Genomic DNA, 17,901 nt, shown 5'->3' with positions numbered 1-17,901 from the left:
AGAGAGAGAGAGAGAGAGAGAGAGAGAGAAGTTACTCCAGCGTCGACTCCAACAAAGAGCTGTGGGCTGCGTGCACGCACACATGCGCACTCACACCGCGTCTGTGGACCTACACGGCTGAAGGGATGGTGACTGTCGTGTCTTCGTCAACCTCCCTCTCTTGTCTTTCAAGATCAGTCTCGATCTCCTTGAGCTCCTCCAGCTCTCTGCTGAGCTGAGTACACAGGCAGTTAAGGACTCCTGGCTTTGGAGGGAGGGCTGCCCACGTGCTCACACCAACCCCGTCGGGCCCGGGGCTGCTGGCTCCAGGTGTGCTCTCTAGAGTGAACAAGGGCATCCTGGGTGAGGCTGGGGCCCGGCTGTCCTGCACACACAGGAAAGGATATAGGAGGCTGGCCTTCAGACGGGCGTCCTCCTCGCTGGCCCTCTGAAGCTCGGCTTCAAGCTGCTGCAACTCGGCGCCGCCCTGGTGTGCCTGCTCCTTCGCGTTGAGGAGGCTCTGGGCCACCTCCTTCTCCGCAGTGAGGACCTCTGCAGGGCAGGGAGAAGTCTGCGTTCCTCATCTCGGGCTCCCCAGGAGAGCCCCGGAGCAGAGGGCAGCCTCAATGCTCCCATCTATGGCCACGTTCCCACTTCCATCTCTAGCTCCCTGACCCATCGTTCTATTTGCAAATGCCCGCCTGAGAGTCCCACCTGGCCCTGGCACACGTGCTTCCATTTCACCGAAATCACACTTGAATCCATCCAAAGTAATAAAGCCTGGTCCTTGTTTGCACACCTAGTCTTAATTTATGACGTCACTCTCGACCCCATTGTCCAAGCAACAAGCCTGGGACTCACTTTCTGGATCCAGTTAGCCATCCCGTCTGGCAGGACCCCTTCTTCTGCGTGCTGGTCCTTCATGCCTCCAGGACCACCCCAAAAACCTCCCGGCCGTGTCCTGCTTTGGTCTCTCCCGTTGCCAATCCTTTCTGCTCTCTGCCTTCAGAGCAGCTGCGTCAGAGGCCAAATGTGAAGTCGCTCCCCTGATCAAAGACCTCCCGTGGCTCCCCAGAGTCTCCAGGATAACGTCCAGGTCTTTTTGGGCACCTTCGGCATCCCTGCCAACCTCCTCTCTCCCTGCTTTTTGCCCCACCATGTGCTTTTCCCTTTGCTCTGGCTGCAAAGATGCCTCATCATCGTGCAGACACGCCATGTTTTTTCAGTCCTGGGCCCCTGCCTGCCGGTCTTCCAGGGACCTGTACCCCTGTGTCCCTGCCCACTGGCGCATCATTCCCAGCATTAAGGCCTTCTGGATAACGCCTGACTCAGGCGGCTGGACACTCTCTTCTCCCTCCTAAGGCGAGACTGTGCTCCCAGGACAGCCCTTATCACACTGGACTATTTATTCCCAAGTCTCTCTTCTTCAAAGCACAGATTGCATCTTAAAATCACCGTACATCGCCAACACCTACTCAGAATAAACACATTTTGAACAAAACATCCAAAAAGATCAAAAACACCCTAAGAAGGTTACTGTGTTCCTTCCCACAGAGTCAGAGAAACCTGCCAACTCAGAGAAGGCACGGATGAAAATGCTTCTTAAAGGGCCAGTGTTTAAGTGTTTATAAACTTATATTAAGTTAATTTTTAATCAAAGCACCACATGTCTATGGTTGTGAAAATTTAAACACACACACACACACACATATAACCCTCTCTAAGCCTCTCCAACCCTCTGAAGCAGCCAGTTAAACTCTTCACTGTTTTCTCTGGCATCGACCTTCATATTTCTAAATAATTTGCTTATGCTGCTATTTCTTGATCTGTCTGTGTTAGACGGTGCCTGCTGACTTCCTGTTAGGAGAGCTGAGGGTCTGGCTCTCTTTTGCAGCCTTCTCGCCCCTTCTCCACTCACCCTCCTAACAACAACCGAGTCTCCTGGGATGATCTCTTCCCCATGGACGTTCATTATAAGCTGTCGTTACCCGAATGTGTGCTAAGTGCCACAGGTGACCACGGGGCCCCAACTCACTGAACTCTCACCACTCCCTGAGGGTGGCTGAACCCCTCCCCCGATTTGAGAGGCGATGAGCGGAAGCCCAAGGTCCAGTGGCTTGTCCACACACTTAGCTCTGAAGCTGGCATCTGAACTGGATCCTTTTGATCGAAACCCCAGCTCCCTAGAACACCGACTCTTGTCTCCCTGCCCCAAATCCCTCCGTTCTTCTGAAACCCAGGCAGGTTGGGTGATGCGGAGCTTCTCCTCAACCATCAGTGAAAGGGGAGTTAATGGAGCGGGAGGGGAGGAAAGAAAGGAGAGAGAAGGAAGGAGAAAAGAGCAGAAGACCCTGATCAGGACATCTGTTGTGCTTAGCCTAACATCCAAACTCCTCCCGGGGGCTCACAGGCTGGCAAGTCTGGCCCCTGATGACCTCATCTTCTACCTCTTTCTCTTGGGTCTCCAGCTCATTCTCACCTCATGACCTTTGCATTGACAGTCCCCTCTGCCAGGAACACTCTTCCCGGAGCCATCCCATGGCTAGCTGCCAGATCATTCAAGTCTCAACCCAAACGGCACCCCCTCATAAAGGGTAATTGTCAAAAGGCATTACAAATCCCTGGCACTGAAACCACAGTGGAAAACTAGATGACAGCCCCTCAGAAAAACTAAATATCAAATTACCATCTGATCCAGCATTTCCACTTCTGGGAAAATACAAAAAAGAATTGAAAGCTGGGACTCAAAGAGATTATTTGTACACTCATGCTCATAGCAGCATTATTCACAATAGCCAAGGGGTGGAAGTGTCCCAAGTGTCCAGTGACGGATGAATGGATAAACAAAATGTGGTGTATCCATACCATGGAATGCTGGAGATGATGGTGGTGATGGTCACACAACAATGTGAATGTACTTAATGCCACTGAACCGGACACTTGAAAATAGGTAAAATGGTAAATCTTAGGTTATGTCAATTTTACCACAATAAAAAAAAAGTTTGAAGCCTTTAAAAGACAAAAACAAAAAAACCCTGATGCTGAGAAAAGCTGCAACAAGGGCAGCTCCTGTGCAAGCATCATCTCCATGAATCTCACTTTGATCCATCAAGGGGTGCTATCAGCAACCCCATTTCACAGATTAGGAAACTGAGGCTTGAGAGGGAAGCACTGGACTGGGACAAGAGGGTTCATGAGTTAACAGCTGAAATCCTTAGCCCATCACCTCCTGACAAATCCATTTTTCTTGTTTATCCTCTGCCTCACCCCACTAGAATATTAGCTCTACCCCCACCCCAGGGATTTTGTTTGCTTTGTTCCCGGCTGTCACCCCATGACTGGCACTATGCCTGGACCCAGCAGGTGCTCAGTAAGACATGGGAACAATCTCAGCAGGAAGATGCGGACTATTTATTATTACAACCATTTTATGGGAAACAGAGGCATTGCAAGGTTAAGTAAGTCACCTCAAATCTCACAGCTGGGAAGTGGCGGTGCTGGGATTCAAACCCGACGCTTTGACACCTGAGCCCCAATTCAAACCCTGAGTCCCAGCTCCTGCTCACAGCGCGTCAGACCTCCTACATTCACCACTAAACCCCTGGGAGGTGGCTGCTGTCCTGAAGCCCATTTCATGGGTGGGGAAACCGAGGCTCAGAGGGGACAATGCTCATCCGCCGGTCGCACGGGGAAATACGGTAGCGGATGGGGCGCCCAGAAGGGAGGAGGTTTGAGGCCGGCCTGGTCACCACCACCACCACTCGGGCCCGGCTGCCCGCCGCCCCCCGCCCCGGCCTTCACCTCGCAGCCGCTGTTCGGCACCGTCTTGCGTCTCCAGCAGCCGCTCCACCACCTGCTCGTGGCGCCTCAGCAGCCGCCGTTGCTGCGCCTCGGCGCGGTTGGCACCCAGCAGGCTCAGCAGCCCCTGGCTCACCTCCTCCATGTCGCGGAAGGCCGCCATGACTACACTAGGACCAATCCCGCGCAAATTTAACTGCCCGCTGGGCCCCGCCCCCTTCCCGGAGAGCCCCGTTTCCATTGGGTTTAGCCCACGTCAGTCATCAGCCAATGAGGGAGGCCGCTTCTAGTCGGACTAGTGCGCCTGCGCCGGCTCCTCTGTCAACCATTGGCGATGGCCAGTCTGCGTAGGGAGCGTGGGGGTGCCTCCGGAGTCCTGCCTGATGCGCCTGCGCAGGCTGGAAACCGGCTGCAAGATCTTCAAGCTGTTTCTTTCCGGGTCCAGTGCCTGCTGCGAGCAACGCGCTGTTCTAGGGGCGAAGCCAAGAACTACTTCTCGTGGAGCTGAGGTTCAGCGGTGTGTGTGTGGGACACTCACAATAAACATCATAAATAAGTAAATTCTATAAGAGGCTGCGTAGCAAAATGGGGTCTGCATCCAGATTTATTGCGTTTCAATCTCAGATTTTCCACTTACTAGCTGTGTTACCCCGAGCAAATTGCTTCATCCTTCTGTGCTTCACTTTCCTCCTCAGTTAAATGAGGATCATCATAGTGTCTACTTCAGAGTTGGTGTGAGAGTTGAATGAGGTCAGTGCCTGGTATTCAGTACGTGCTTTATAGGTGTTAAATAAAAAATACGTAGAAGGCTAGTGGGTGAGGTGTTTGATTCTCACCGAACACCATGCTGTGTGCGGGGTTACGGTTGAGGAAAGACAAACTGTTCACTTTTGTGACATGTCCCTCAAAGGAGGTGAAGAGGGCTTCCCTGGTGGCGCAGTGGTTGAGAGTCTGCCTGCCGATGCGGGGGACGCGGGTTCGTGCCCCGGTCCGGGAAGATCCCACATGCCGCGGAGCGCCTGGGCCCGTGAGCCATGGCCGCTGAGCCTGCGCGTCCGGAGCCTGTGCTCCGCAACGGGAGAGGCCACAACAGTGAGAGGCCCGCGTACCGCAAAAAAAAAAAAAAATGAGGTGAAAAAATAAGCGGGTCATGACCAGCATTTTCAACAAAATACAATGAAAAAAAAAAAATCAGTGCATTGTGTACAGAAAGCTAAGTATTGTTTTGGGAAACTCCCCCCATTTGCCTACTGGGTGTGGAAGATTGTATTTTCCAAAAAAATGGCTACAGAAATAGTTCCAATTTTGCCAGTCCCTATCAAGAGACAGACTCCAATTCTTCTCTTGAACTTGAGCAGGATTTGTGCAACAAACAGAATGTGGCAGGAGGGACGCCGTGTGAATTCCAAGTCTAAGTCAGAAACTAGAATACATCTTTTGCCTGGTGCTAGCTCGCTCTCTCCCTCTTTCTCAATTCCAGGATACTCTCTGTGAGCCCAGCTGCTATGTTGTGAGGAAGCCCAAGCCATGTGAGGAGTCTCCCAGATAAGGTCCCAGCTGAAACCAGCATCAACCACCAGAGAAGTGAGTGAACATTGAGATGATTCCGGCCCCCAGGCTTTGAGCCGTCCCAGCTGACACCAAGAGGAGGAGAGAGAGAACTGTTCCCATCAAGCCCGGCCCAAACTGTGAGCAACATCGATGCCTTTGTTTAAAGCTTTTGTTTAAAGCCAGTAAACTTGGGGGTAATTTGTGATGCAGCCATAACACCTGGATCACTGGGTCACATGTGAAATTTGTATCTTGCTGTGGGTTGTGTAAAAAACCATTGAAAGCCACAGCTGTAGTGGCAAGTCCTCACAGTAAGCAAAGAAACAGATGAACAGAATCATTTTAGCCAGGAACACCTGCTACAGGGAATAAACCAGGGTCATAGGACAGAGTCACCAGAGCTGGGGCAGGGGAGGGAAGTGGCTTTAGGTTACGTGGTCAGGGATGGACTCCCTGAGAAGGGAACATATGAACTGGGACCCGAGTGATGAAAAGGAAACAAAAAGGAAACAAAGCACCAGGAGAGGAAAGAGTAAGTTCAAAGGTGTTAAGCAGGGAAGAGCTATGGAGTGGATTGGCTCCAGATCTTCCAGAATCAAGAGAACTTGCCAGCAAGACTGGATTCCATCCTTCTCTGAGGAAGAGAAAGGATACTTCTGGGTGTTTGGCCCAAACACCTGTTGGGTGGTGGGTAGTGGTGGTGGTACTGGTGGCCAAGGCGGGTAAGGGAGCAGGCTTGGAGGTGGAGGGCTGCGTGAAATGGAAAGCTTGGGGAAGTTCCCAGTGCCTGGAGGCTGACCACGTGGAGCTATCAAGAGGGTAGTTGCAGGGCTTCCCTGGCGGCCCAGTGGTTAAGACTCCGTGCTTCCACTTCAGGGGATGTGGGTTCGATCCCTGGTCAGGGAACTAAGATCTCGCATGATCCACGGCATGGCAAAAAAAAAAAAAAGAAAAAAAAAGAAAAGGTAGTTGCTTGGCTATGAGCCTGCAGAGACATTTGAGCTGCAGATAGAAATCCGGGCGTCGTCAGGGTGCAGCCAATATCAGATGACAGCTCTCCTGGGGGAGAGTATGGAGAGGACAAGGTCTGAGGACTAAGTTCTGAGACCCACCAATTGCAGACGTTGGAGAAGAGAGGAGACGCCGGCCAGATAGAGAAGGCACAGCCAGGGAGAGAGGAGAGAAACTACAACAGAGGCGTCAAGATTTCCACTGACGATCCAGAATCTGACAGGTCCCCAAGCCCAAGCCTGGAGCCACCTTCCTCCTTAGAGCTTACTTTCATGGGATAATTTTTGCCAAGACCCCAGGGACTGTTCATGTTGTAATATTTTTACAGCGATCATGGAGCTGGGGACACCCTAAGACTAATATATTTATTTAGTCTTCCCCGGGTCACAGATTCCTTTGAAATCTAATGAGAGCAACGAGACAGGCTCTTCTTTGAAAAACGTACCCAACAGGCACACATTTTTGGATTTCAGGACCCCAGAAGGCCATCCCCAGATGTTCAGGTTAAGAAGCTCCACAGCCTTTATCTCATAGGGTGGCTAGCAGATGTATAAGTGATGACACCTTAGTTGTTTCCTGCAGAAATGTCGGTGTCCGGGCACGGAGCTGGGTCCCCAGAGTCAGTGCTTATGGCATCGCTCACCCTCCTGTTCGCTGAGCATTTGATGCTGAGATTGCTCTGTCACCATCAGCTACGTGACCTTTGGTGGCAGGGGCTGGCCTTCTCTGTGCCTAAAGGCGGGCACAGTGCTGAGTGAAATGAAGAAGAGATAAGACCATGGGTTCCGTTTCTGGCTCTGCAGTTCACCTATGACCGTGGCAAGTTCTTAACCTTTCTAAGTCATGGGCTAATGATAGCTCTCTTATCAGCTGCGAAAGGTTTTTCAAGAGTTAAGCCATTCCAGGTTGCACAACCAGAGCCTGAAATACATAAATGCTCCTGTCAAAAAGGCCACTCACCTCACTTCCAAAAAATAAAGAGAGAACCACTCACAGCCATTAGGATGGCTACTATTAAAAAAAAAAAATCAGAAAATAACAGTTGTTGGTGAGGACATGGAAAAACTGGTTGGTGGGAATGTAAATTGGTGCAACTGCCCCGGAAAAAACACTGGCTGTTCCTCAAAATACTGAAAACAGAACTACTGTATGACCCAGCAGTTGTACTTCTAGGTATATACCCCCCAGATTGAAAGCTGGGACTAGAAGATGTTTGTATAACCAGCATGATTGACAATAGCCAAAAGGTGGAAGCAACCAAGTGTCCACTGATGGATGAATGGATAAATAAAACGTGGTGCATGCAAACAGTGGAACAGTATTCAGTCTTTAAGGAAATTCTGCCACATGCTACAACGTGGATGAATCTTGAGTATATTATGCTAAGTGAAATAAGCCAGCCATAAAAAGACAAATACTGCACGATTCCACTTATATGAGGTCCCTAGAGTAGTTGAATTCAGAGACAGAAAATAGAATGGCAGTTGCCAGCGGCTGGGTGTGGGAGTGATGATGTCAGTGTTTCATGGGGACAGAGTTTCACTTTGGGAAGATGAAAAGAGTTCTGGAGATGGATGGTGTAGATCGTTGCACAACGATGTGAATGTACTTAATGGCACTGAACTGCACGGTTAAAAATAGTTTAGATGGTAAATGTTTTGTTATGTATATTTTGCCACAAAAATAGACATATATTTTTTTCAGACATATATTTTTTTCATGCACAATTTCTATTCTTTTTCTGTAATGTCTTTTTAAAAAAATTTTATTTATTTAATTTTGGCTGTGTTTGGTCTTCGTTGCTGCGTTCGGGCTTTCTCTAGTTGTGGCGAGCGGGGGCTACTCTTCGTTGTGGTACGCGGGCTTCTCATTGTGGTGGCTTCTTTTGTTGTGGAGCACGGGCTCTAGGCGTGAGGGCTTCAGTAGTTGTGGCTCGCGGGCTTAGTAGTTGTGGCTCACGGGCTCTAGAGCACAGGCTCAGTAGTTGTGGTGCATGGGCTTAGTTGCTCCGTGGCATGTGGGATCTTCCCGGACCAGGGCTCAAACCCATGTCCCCTGCATTGGCAGGCGGATTCTTAACCACCGTGCCACCAGGGAAGTCCCTGTAATATCTTTATTGGAGTATAATTACTTTACAATTTTGTATTAGTTTCTACAACAAAGTGAATCAGCTATATGTATACACATATCCCCATATCCCCTCCCTCTTGAGCCTCCCTCCCACCCTCCCTATCCCACCCCTCTAGGTGGTCACAAAGCACTGAGCTGATCTCCCTGTGCTATGCAGCTGCTTCCCACTAGCCATCCATTTTACATTTGGTAGTGTATATATGTCAATGCTACTCTCTCACTTCATCCCAGCTTCCCCTTCCCCCACTGTGTCCTCAAGTCCGTTCCCTATGTCGGCGTCTTTATTCCTCCCCTGCCACTAGGTTCATCAGTACCAGTTTTTTAGATTCCATATATGTGTGTTAGCACACGGTATTTGTTTTCCTCTTTCTCTCTTACTTCGCTCTGTATGACGGACTCTAGGTCCATCCACCTCATTACAAATAACTCAATTTCATTCCTTTTTGTAGACATGTATTTTTAAAAAGCAAAGCAAGACACTGGGTTTGGAGGGTGGGGAATGGGGTCTTAAGCATGAGCTGAACAGGGTAACAAAGATGATGAAATAAATGGTCCTGGGTGATTGCTTGTGAGAAACAATTTTTTTAAATTTAATTTAATTTATTTATATTTTGGCCACGCCACGTGGCTTGTGGGATCTTAGTTCCCCGACCAGGGATGGAACCCGGGCCATGGCAGTGAAAGCACCGAGTCCTAACCACTGGACCACCAGGGAGCGTCCAAACAATTTTTTTCTTTTTAATTTCCGAAAGGCCCCTTCTTGGCTCACAGACCCTTCTGGAAAACTGACAAGATCAGTGGACCTTCCACTTAGAAATATACAACTTTGTGTAAAATTTCTGGGACTTCCTATAACCTCTGAAAAGCACCCGTTATCTCCTGGTTGAACAGTCCAGAGGAAAAACAGAGGAAGTGAGAATCAGGAGAGCAATCCTCCATCATCAGTCATCCTTGGGGGAGAGAGAGGAGTGGCCTAGGGGCTGGGGAGCGTTGCTGAGGATGCTCCGCTTCCTTTCCTGGAGCTGGTGACTCATAGATGTTCACTTTTCAAAAAGCCATGGAGCTGTACACTTTTGTACACGACTTGTATGCAAGTGGTATACGCCACCTCAATAAAAAATAAAACAGCAAAACAAAGTATTTTAATATTCAACCTATAAGAAAAAGGTTTGGGCTTCCCTGGTGGCGCAGTGGTTGAGAATCTGCCTGCCAATGCAGGGCACATGGGTTCGAGCCCTGGTCTGGGAAGATCCCACATGCCGCGGAGCATCTGGGCCTGTGAGCCACAATTACTGAGCCTGCGCGTCTGGAGCCTGTGCTCCGCAACAAGAGAGCCCGCGATAGTGAGAGGCCCGTGCACCGTGATGAAGAGTGGACCCCGCTTGCCACAACTAGAGAAAGCCCTCACACAGAAACGAAGACCCAACACAGCCATAAATAAATAAATAAATAAAGCAAACTGTCAACAAGTAAAAATAAATAAACACTAAAAAAAAAAAAAAAAAGAAAAGAAAAAGGTTTGACAGGAGATTCTCCAAAGTATTGACAATGGCACGCATTGCTACCAAGTAGGACCATGGCACCCTCCACTATGCCAAATGTTTTTGTATTGCTTAAACTTTGTGTTTTACAATCACTATAAATTCTTTTGTCATGAGGAAAAAACAATTAGTAAACATTTTTTTCTGCCCACAGTGGGTTTTTTAAAAATAAATTTATTTATTTTTGGCTGCTTTGGGTCTTGCACGCGGGCTTTCTCTAGTTGCAGTGAGCTGGGGCTACTCTTCATTGAGGTGCGCGGGCTTCTCATTGCGGTGGCTTCTCTTGTTGCGGAGCACGGGCTCTAGGTGCCTGGGTTTCAGTAGTTGAGGCTCGCGGGCTCTAGAGCACAGGCTCAGTAGTTGTGCCGCACGGGCTTAGTTGCTCCGTGGCATGTGGGATCTTCCCGGACAAGGGCTCGAACCCATGTGCCCTGCATTGGCAGGCGGATTCTTAACCACTGCACCACCAGGGGAGTCCCACCCACAATGGGTTTGATTAGAACTTTCTGCCACAGTGGCAGTGTTCTGTATCTCTGCAGCCCAATAGGGTAGCCACCAACCACATGCAGCTGCTGACCATGAATTAATTACAGTTGATTTCCATCTAAATGGAGATTGCCACAGGTGGCTAGTGGCTATAGTATTGGATGGTGCCAGTGTAGGGCAGAGCATAAGGGCGTTTATTGTAATATTCTTGTCACCTTTCTGTAGCTTGGAACATTGTTCAAATAAGTCCATTTTAAAAAAGAGATCTATTTTAGGGCTTCCCTGGTGGCGCAGTGGTTGAGAGTCCGCCTGCCGATGCAGGCGACACGGGTTCGTGCCCCGGTCCGGGAAGATCCCACATGCCGCGGAGCGGCTGGGCCCGTGAGCCATGGCCGCTGAGCCTGCGCGTACGGAACCTGTGCTCCGCAACGGGAGAGGCCACCACGGTGAGAGGCCCGCGTACCGCAAAAAAAAAATAAAAAAGAGATCTATTTTAAAACTTCAAGAGTAGTACAGTAACAAAGACCAGACACAGATGCTTTGGCATAATCATAAGGTAGCTTTATTAAATTCCTTTACTTTCTAAAAAACGATTACAAAAAGGAATACTTCATTTAAGTGTAATACTGTCTTTATGGACGTACCGTGGTTGGAAAGTGAAGTTAAAGGTCATGAATACACGTGAGAAGAGAGTGGGATCAGAGGCAGGACCCCCTGTAGCCTACCATGCCAAGTCCAGTGGGTAAGCTGGGGAGAAGGGAACACAGGGATAACTATGGACTTATAGGGGGTGTCAATGAACTGCTTCTAAAAGCTTAAAAGAAACACACCCACCGGCTCCAGGGCCAGACACACAGGCACACAACGCTTGTACCGCTTCTCAAAGCTGCCCAAAGCTGTGGCCTTCTGTCAGTGGTCATCCCCAGTCAGCTTGGGTTTCCTTTCCTCGCCATTTACACACACACACACACACACACACACACACACGCACGCGCGCACACACACACACACTGGGGTGTCTCTCTCCTTTGACCATTTAAGCTCTCTTGACTTGGGTACCATCCCTTCCATCAAAATCAAAGCAAGCCAGACTCCATCAAGCCAGGCAACCTACTTTTCTAGGAGAGAAGCCAGCACTTGGCTGTATTGAATGAACGTGTAAGTGCCGAGGGCTTGCTCTGTCCTGCTGGGGTTTTGGCTTCCACCCCAGCAGCTAGGCTGAGAACTGGACAAGAGAGGGCAGGACACCTAAGAACTAGAGATCTTACTCCCTGGTCACAAGGCACTTTTCGACGCTCGGAACCTGTCCCCCTTCCCCCCTCCCTTTTTTTTTTTTTTTTGGTCACAAAAGGAAGGAACAGGAAAGAAAACTTTGTTGAGATTCTGGGGACAAAATAGGCCATGCAGGAAACTACGTGTGTCGGGAGAGCCCCGTTTCCAGCAGGCTCCGTTCCAGGCAGCTCTGGAAAGCCTGTACGTTGTTAAAAAAAAAAAAAAAAACAACAACCCAGCTGGCCCTTGTTTGGTTTTCGGCAAAGCCCTGTCTCTTTAAGTTTGCACTGGGAGCCCTTGGGGGCAGCCAACTTTTAATCGAGCACACATGGAGTTTTTGGAACTGGTCCTATGCTTTGCCAACAATCTCATGCCCTGTTTTCTTTCCTTTGAGGAGAGAAATTCTGGAGTCTGGGGAGAAAAAGAATGGCCCTGCTACTGGCGTTCTAAGCCTAGGGATGCAAGGACCACTCTGGGGACCGGATTCATTTCCTGCACCTCCACATCTAAAGGATTTTCTAGGAAAATGAGTATTTGCCAGGGCCCCCATGTGGGGAGGGGACGGATTTCTGGGTAATCTCTCGATATGAACTACTTGCACACCTTGGCTGCTGGGTCCCGAGCCCCCCACCTGAATGAGGGCGTGGGAGATGCTGGCAGTGGCCACGTGAAGGCAGAAGAAACGACTAAACTTCCTGCCCCGGGTGACAAAGACAGGGTCTGCTTTGTGAAGAGACCAGAAGAAAATTCCACCAAGAAAGCCGTCTGGGGAGGGGGAAGTGGACAAAATGCTATTATATACCGAACAATTAAATGTAGGGGAGCGAGCGGGGGGCGCATTAGGCCACTCCAGACGTGATCCGTGCGTAATCACATTGAGGATTAAAATGAAAATATGCGATTCCAGTGACTTTCAAATTTCCCCCCCCTTCCCCGAACATGATTCCGAAATACAATATTTTTCCCTCTCACCCTCCTCCATCCTTAATTGCCAGTTGATTGTTCTCAGCGTTCTTCGCAAACCCACGCCCCAGCATCAGCCACTGGCGCCAATTTATATAAGAATTTAGCTTCGGTCTGCGCTGCGGCTGCTTTGAACCGGGGTGCTGGGAAAAAACCTGCTTTCGGCTGAAGTCTCAGGGCTGTTGGGGGCTCCCTGGGGAAGCAGAAGAAAACCCCACTTGCATTTGAGACTTGGGCCTTGGTGGGTAGAGTGGGGGCCGGCCAGGGAGGGGATGAGGGACCAGGGATGGTTTGCTCTGGGGCTGCCTGGCCCCCGGGAGAGGTGCCTCGGGCCCCTCTGACGGCTACTCTTCTGCGGAGGACGACGCAGGACTCTCCTCATCCGACATCGGGGCAAACTGAAACGAGAGGCAGAATTCCTTTTGTTTGGCATCCTTTCCTGTGCTATGAGGCGCCGACTTTGTTGGCTGGCCCCGCGCCTGCCGTGAGTGAACAAGAGGCCTTGGTTCCTTGGCCTCGAGGAGGTGACGTTGGGGAGATGCTTCGGAGCAGCTCACAGATGAATGCAGTGGAGGGTTTTTCCTGAGGGATAGGGGGTGGAAGGCAGTGAAAGTGGAGAGTGGGCGGTTGGGGAGGGTGACGTCTGAGCTGAAGGATGTTAGGGGTCCAGCCAAGGGGCAGGGCGTTCCAGGCAGCGGAAACAGCAAGTGCAAAAGCCCTGAGGCAGGAGCGGCGATCGGGCCAGTGTGGCTGGAGCAGGGTGAACGAGGGGGAGAGGAAAGAGAGTGGGGGGAGGTGAGGGGTGTTGAGCAGGGCTTGGTGTGCTCTGGAGGTGACTTCTGCTTTTTTCTCTAAGTGGGGTGGGAGCCACAGAGGGCTGTGAGCAGAGGAGGGATGTACCCCGACTCAGGTGCTCACAGTGGCCTCTGGCCGCTGTGGGGAGACCAGAGTGGAGGGGACAGTGAGGGTGGGAGCCAGGGAAGCAGAGCGGAGGCAGTGGCAATGGTCCAGGGGGACAGTGATGGAGGAGTGGGATTCATCCCTCAGGAGCCCTGGGAAGCAGGACCACAGATCAGACAGCAGGACGCCACCCAGCCCCATCACCCCCCATTTTCCAGCTGAGGACATGAAGGCCCACAGCTGATCCCAAGGGGATCCCCTAAGCACCACAACGGAGGCTCAGGTGTCCTAACACCCTACGCAGTGAAGACGGAAAGACTCAGGGCCTCGGGAAGAAGCTGGAGGCCAGTCAGGACCCAAATGGCTTTGGTCTCAGCAACCTTTTCTCTCCTAGACCATTTGGGGAATTGCTGTGGTTGACGCCCACCACACCACCCTTGAACCTGGCCCCAGACGTGCCTGGGGAGGCCGGGGCAGGTACAAGGTAGGGGTGAAGAGGAGGGGGCAGAGGGCTCCTGCCCGTGGTCTGGGTTCAGACCCCGAGGTCTCTCCGCCCCTTCCTGTCTGTGAGACTTTGGGCCAGGAATGTAACCATTCAAAGCGTCAGCTTCCCCACCTGAGAAATGGTAATAGTAACAGTACTTTATGCAGCTGAATTGGGTTATTGTGGAAGGTTCTAGAAATCATGCTTGGGAGGCACGCCCAAGTCCTCTGTGTGGTAATTAAGAGCATGATTTGGAACTAGACAGATCCGGGTTCGAATACCGTGCAGTCTCAGCTCTCGTGCCTTACTTCCTCGCGGGGGCACTGTGAAGGTTCAGCAAGTAGCTGACCATGCAGCCCTTGAGATGGTCCCCATACACCATCCCTTCCCAGAGCCCCGCACCCGCTGCCCTGCCCGGGCCGAGACTCACCGAGCACTTGATGTTCATGCGAGAGTACAGCATGGATGCAATTTCACTGTGTCCTGCATCCAAGGCCACCATCAACGCCGTGCTCCCGTCCTGCAAAGCATCAGTTGCTATGCTGACACCCTGCACCATGTTCCCGCCCTCCCCGGAGTGCGCCTGGGTGGGGACTCACGCGGTCGGTGATAGAGATGTCGCAGCTGGGCACAGCCAGCAGCAGCGCCGTGATCTCCTTGTGGCCGTGCTCGCAGGCACACATGAGGGCCGTGGAGCCGTCATCGTCTTGGACGTTGACGTCCGCCTCGCAGGCAAGCAGGGCTTTGACCACGTCCACCCGCCCGTGGCTGACCGCCAGCATCAGGGTTGTCTGCCCCGCCTGGGTAGGGCAAGGAACAGCTTACGAATCACGCAGCCTCCAGAGCGTGACACCCCTGCTCCGGAACCATCCATGGTTCCTGGGTACTCTGACGCTAACAGCACCTCCACTCACGGGCCTCCTTCTGTATCTCAAATAATCCTTCCTACCACTGGGCCTTTGCACTTGCTGATCCGTCTTCCTCCTGCTGGCTCCTCCCTCAGGTCTCAGCTTAAATGTCTCCTCCTCGGGGAGAAGCTCTGTGCCTCCCCACCGCTATGCCCACTTAAATCAGATTCCTAACTCACAGGTGCAAACGTAAGTAAAATGTGTCGAGCTAAGAGTTGTACACTTTTCTGTCTGCCAGTTAAACTTCACGGTAAAAAAAAATCAACATCCATCAGTGGATGAATGGATAAAGAAATTTACATACCCATACTACAGAACATTATTCATCCTTAAAGAGAAATGAAGGCCTGAAGCATACCGCAACGTGGATGAACCTTGAAAATATTATGCTCCGTGCTAGGAGCCAGACACGAAAGGACCCAATACTACATGATTCCATTTATATGAAATACCCGGAACAGGCAAATCCATAGAGACAGAGAGCAGACTGGAGGGGGCCAGGGGCTGGGGAAGTGAGGACGGGAGTGACAGCTGTGGGTGCCGGGTCTCCTATCAGGGTGTAAAGATGTTCTGGAGGTAGAGATGGGGGTGGTACAGCATTATGGATCGATTTGTTCACTTTAAAAGGGTTAATCGTATGTGCACTTCACCTCGATTTTTAAAAAAGTAAACCACCTGGGCATACATCTGGAAGGACGAAAACTCGAATTCAAACAGATACATGCACCCCAATGCTCAGAGCAGCACTTTTACAACAGGCAAGACTTGGAAGCAACCTAAGTGTCCATCGACAGATGAATGGATAAAGATGTGGTACATATATACACAATGGAGTATTACTCAGCCATAAAGAAGAATGAAGTAATGCCATTTGCAGTAACATGGGTGGACCTAGAGATTACCATACTAAGCGAAGTAAGTCAGAGAAAGACAAATATTATCATATGATACCACTTACATGTGGAATCTAAAAAAATGATACAAATGAACTTATTTACAAAACAGAAACAGACTCACAGGCATAGAAAACAAATTTATGGTTACCAAAGGGGAAAGGTGGGGGGAGGGATAAATTAGGAGCTTGGGATTAACAGATACAAACTACTATATGTAAAACAGATAAACAACAAGGTCCTACTGTATAGCACAGGAAACTATATTCAATAGCTGGCAATAACCTATAATGGAAAAGAATCTGAAAACGAACATATATGTAAAACAATCACTTTGCTGTACACCAGAAACTAACACAATGCTGTAAATCAACTATACTTCAATTAAAAAAAAAGTAAACCACCAAGAAAAAAATTTTAATTAAAAAAAAATCAGTAAAAAAGCAAGGAGGGCCTGCCTGTTATGCACCACGGCAGCACCTCCCCCTTTTCCTTTGCTGCGGTAAGGCTGCTGCTAATCTCTCCCCTCCTTGCTGTTCCCACGGGGTCCTGGGTGCCCTGCTCTTCTGCCCAGACACCCATCCATGCCCCAGTCACCTCCACAGTCTCCCAGCTTCTGCTCCCCAACATACAGCCGAAGGGAGATTCCAAACCAGAAAGCAGCCCTCGCCCCTGCCCTGGTGGCTTCCCACAGCCCTGGGTCCAAACCCCTGCTAAGCCTCCAATGCTTGGGCTCCTGGAGCTCCTGGCTGGCTAGTGAGCTTTGGGAGGGTGGGGACTGTGCCTGCTTGTCAAACATTTAAGTCCCCAGCGTCCAGTTGCTGGTCAATGAATTACCAAGCAGGATGTGGGATGGCGTCGGCTTAAGGAAAGCTGAGGACCCCCATGTCTTCCCACACCCCCATTTCCACCATGAGGTTCTGTATCAGAGGCACCCTGGCAGGCAGGTCATTAAGAATGGGGCTCTCAGGGGCTTCCCTGGTGGTGCAGTGGTTGAGAATCCTCCTGCCAACGCAGGGGACACGGGTTCGATCCCTGGTCTGGGAGGACCCGCATGCCGCGGAGCAACTAAGCCCGTGCGCCACAATTACTTAGCCTGTGCTCTGAAGCCAGTGAGCCACAACTACTGAGCCAGCGAGCCACAACTACTGAGCCCACATGACACAACTACTGAAGCCCACATGCCTAGAGCCCGTGCTCTGCAACAAGAGAAGCCACCACAATGAGAAGCCCACTCACCGCAACGAAGACCCAATGCAGCCAAAAATAAATAAATAAAATAAAAAAAAAAATAAAATAAAATAAAAAGAATGGGGCTCTCGGGACTTCCCTGGAGGTCCAATAGTTAAGACTCCGTGCTTCCACTGCAGGGGGCGCAGGTTAGATCCCTGGTTGGGGAACTAAGATCCCACATGCCATGTGACACGGCCAAAAACGAAAAAAAAAAAGAATGGGGAGCTAGACCCCCAGGTTCAAGTCCCCCCTCCTCTAGTTTGACCTTGAGGAAATGAATACGTCCCTGAGCCTTGGTTTCTTTGCCTGTGGAGTGGGGATTCTCCCCTTGGGCTTGGATATGGTCAGGAGTTAATAAATGGGAAGAGTTATCCCGGTCTGCAGCGCCGAGGGCCCGTACCTGGCTGGCTCTGGCATTGACATCGCCGAGCCGGAAGAGCTGCAGGACAGTCTCGAGGTCGTGCTGGGTCTTCAGGGTGGCCAGGGCGGTGAGCATGATGGGGCTGTAGCCGGCGCGGTTCTGCTTGTCTACCTGGCAGACACCTGAGGGGAGGGGACCGGGAGGACGACAGGCCTCAGACACCCCTGATGCTGGCCAGGTCTGCCTTAAGGCTGGGGGGGTGGTCCCCGAGGACCAGGTCATGTCTCTGCCATCAGCCTGGAAGCCTGGGAATCATGCCTCCTCCAGCAGTCTAGGCCTGGCCTAATTACTCCTTTTTCTTGGACTGAGAACCCCATTCTGGCCTAGGGTC

General features: G+C 50.8%; 2 protein-coding genes and 1 long non-coding RNA gene across 8 annotated transcripts in view; 1 reads left to right on the top strand and 2 right to left on the bottom strand.

Moving 5' to 3' along the window:
- The window catches only part of SPC24 (SPC24 component of NDC80 kinetochore complex), a 5,411-nt gene extending 1,435 nt beyond the window's left edge, over positions 1–3,976 (bottom strand). The window contains exons 1-3 of one of the 2 annotated variants that reach the window (XM_027085096.1): positions 3,781–3,976; positions 387–531; positions 114–218 (exon numbers count right to left, since the gene is read on the bottom strand). In XM_027085096.1, coding sequence (XP_026940897.1) covers positions 114–218; positions 387–531; positions 3,781–3,940 — 410 coding nt within the window. In that variant the 5' untranslated portion in view covers positions 3,941–3,976. Of the gene's footprint in view, positions 1–113; positions 319–386; positions 532–3,780 lie in introns of both variants that reach the window. The other variant, XM_027085097.1, reaches the window with a different exon arrangement.
- A 196-nt stretch (positions 3,977–4,172) lies between these two features.
- LOC113608582 (uncharacterized) overlaps positions 4,173–17,901 on the top strand; it is a 20,543-nt gene continuing 6,814 nt past the window's right edge. Inside the window, exons 1-3 of one of the 3 annotated variants that reach the window (XR_003428363.1) lie at positions 4,174–4,527; positions 5,258–5,465; positions 12,166–12,669. This is a non-coding gene — a long non-coding RNA (uncharacterized LOC113608582). Of the gene's footprint in view, positions 4,528–5,257; positions 5,466–12,162; positions 12,670–17,901 lie in introns of those variants that run through there. The other 2 variants (XR_003428362.1, XR_003428364.1) reach the window with 2 other exon arrangements.
- KANK2 (KN motif and ankyrin repeat domains 2) overlaps positions 11,036–17,901 on the bottom strand; it is a 23,648-nt gene continuing 16,782 nt past the window's right edge. For all 3 annotated transcript variants that reach the window (XM_027085041.1, XM_027085039.1, XM_027085042.1), the window contains 4 exons: positions 17,550–17,692; positions 14,715–14,915; positions 14,546–14,635; positions 11,036–13,129 (listed from right to left, as the gene is read on the bottom strand). In XM_027085041.1, the coding sequence (XP_026940842.1) occupies positions 13,076–13,129; positions 14,546–14,635; positions 14,715–14,915; positions 17,550–17,692 (488 nt within the window). In that variant the 3' untranslated portion in view covers positions 11,036–13,075. The remainder of the gene's footprint in view (positions 13,130–14,545; positions 14,636–14,714; positions 14,916–17,549; positions 17,693–17,901) is intronic.

Source organism: Aethalodelphis obliquidens, unplaced genomic scaffold, assembly GCF_003676395.1.
Source record: "Aethalodelphis obliquidens isolate GAN/ISIS:26980383/991018 unplaced genomic scaffold, ASM367639v1 scaffold53, whole genome shotgun sequence".
NCBI classification, from domain to species: Eukaryota; Metazoa; Chordata; class Mammalia; order Artiodactyla; family Delphinidae; genus Aethalodelphis; species Aethalodelphis obliquidens.
Note: the sequence above shows the minus strand (reverse complement) of the source record. Positions and strands in the feature narration are given on the sequence as shown.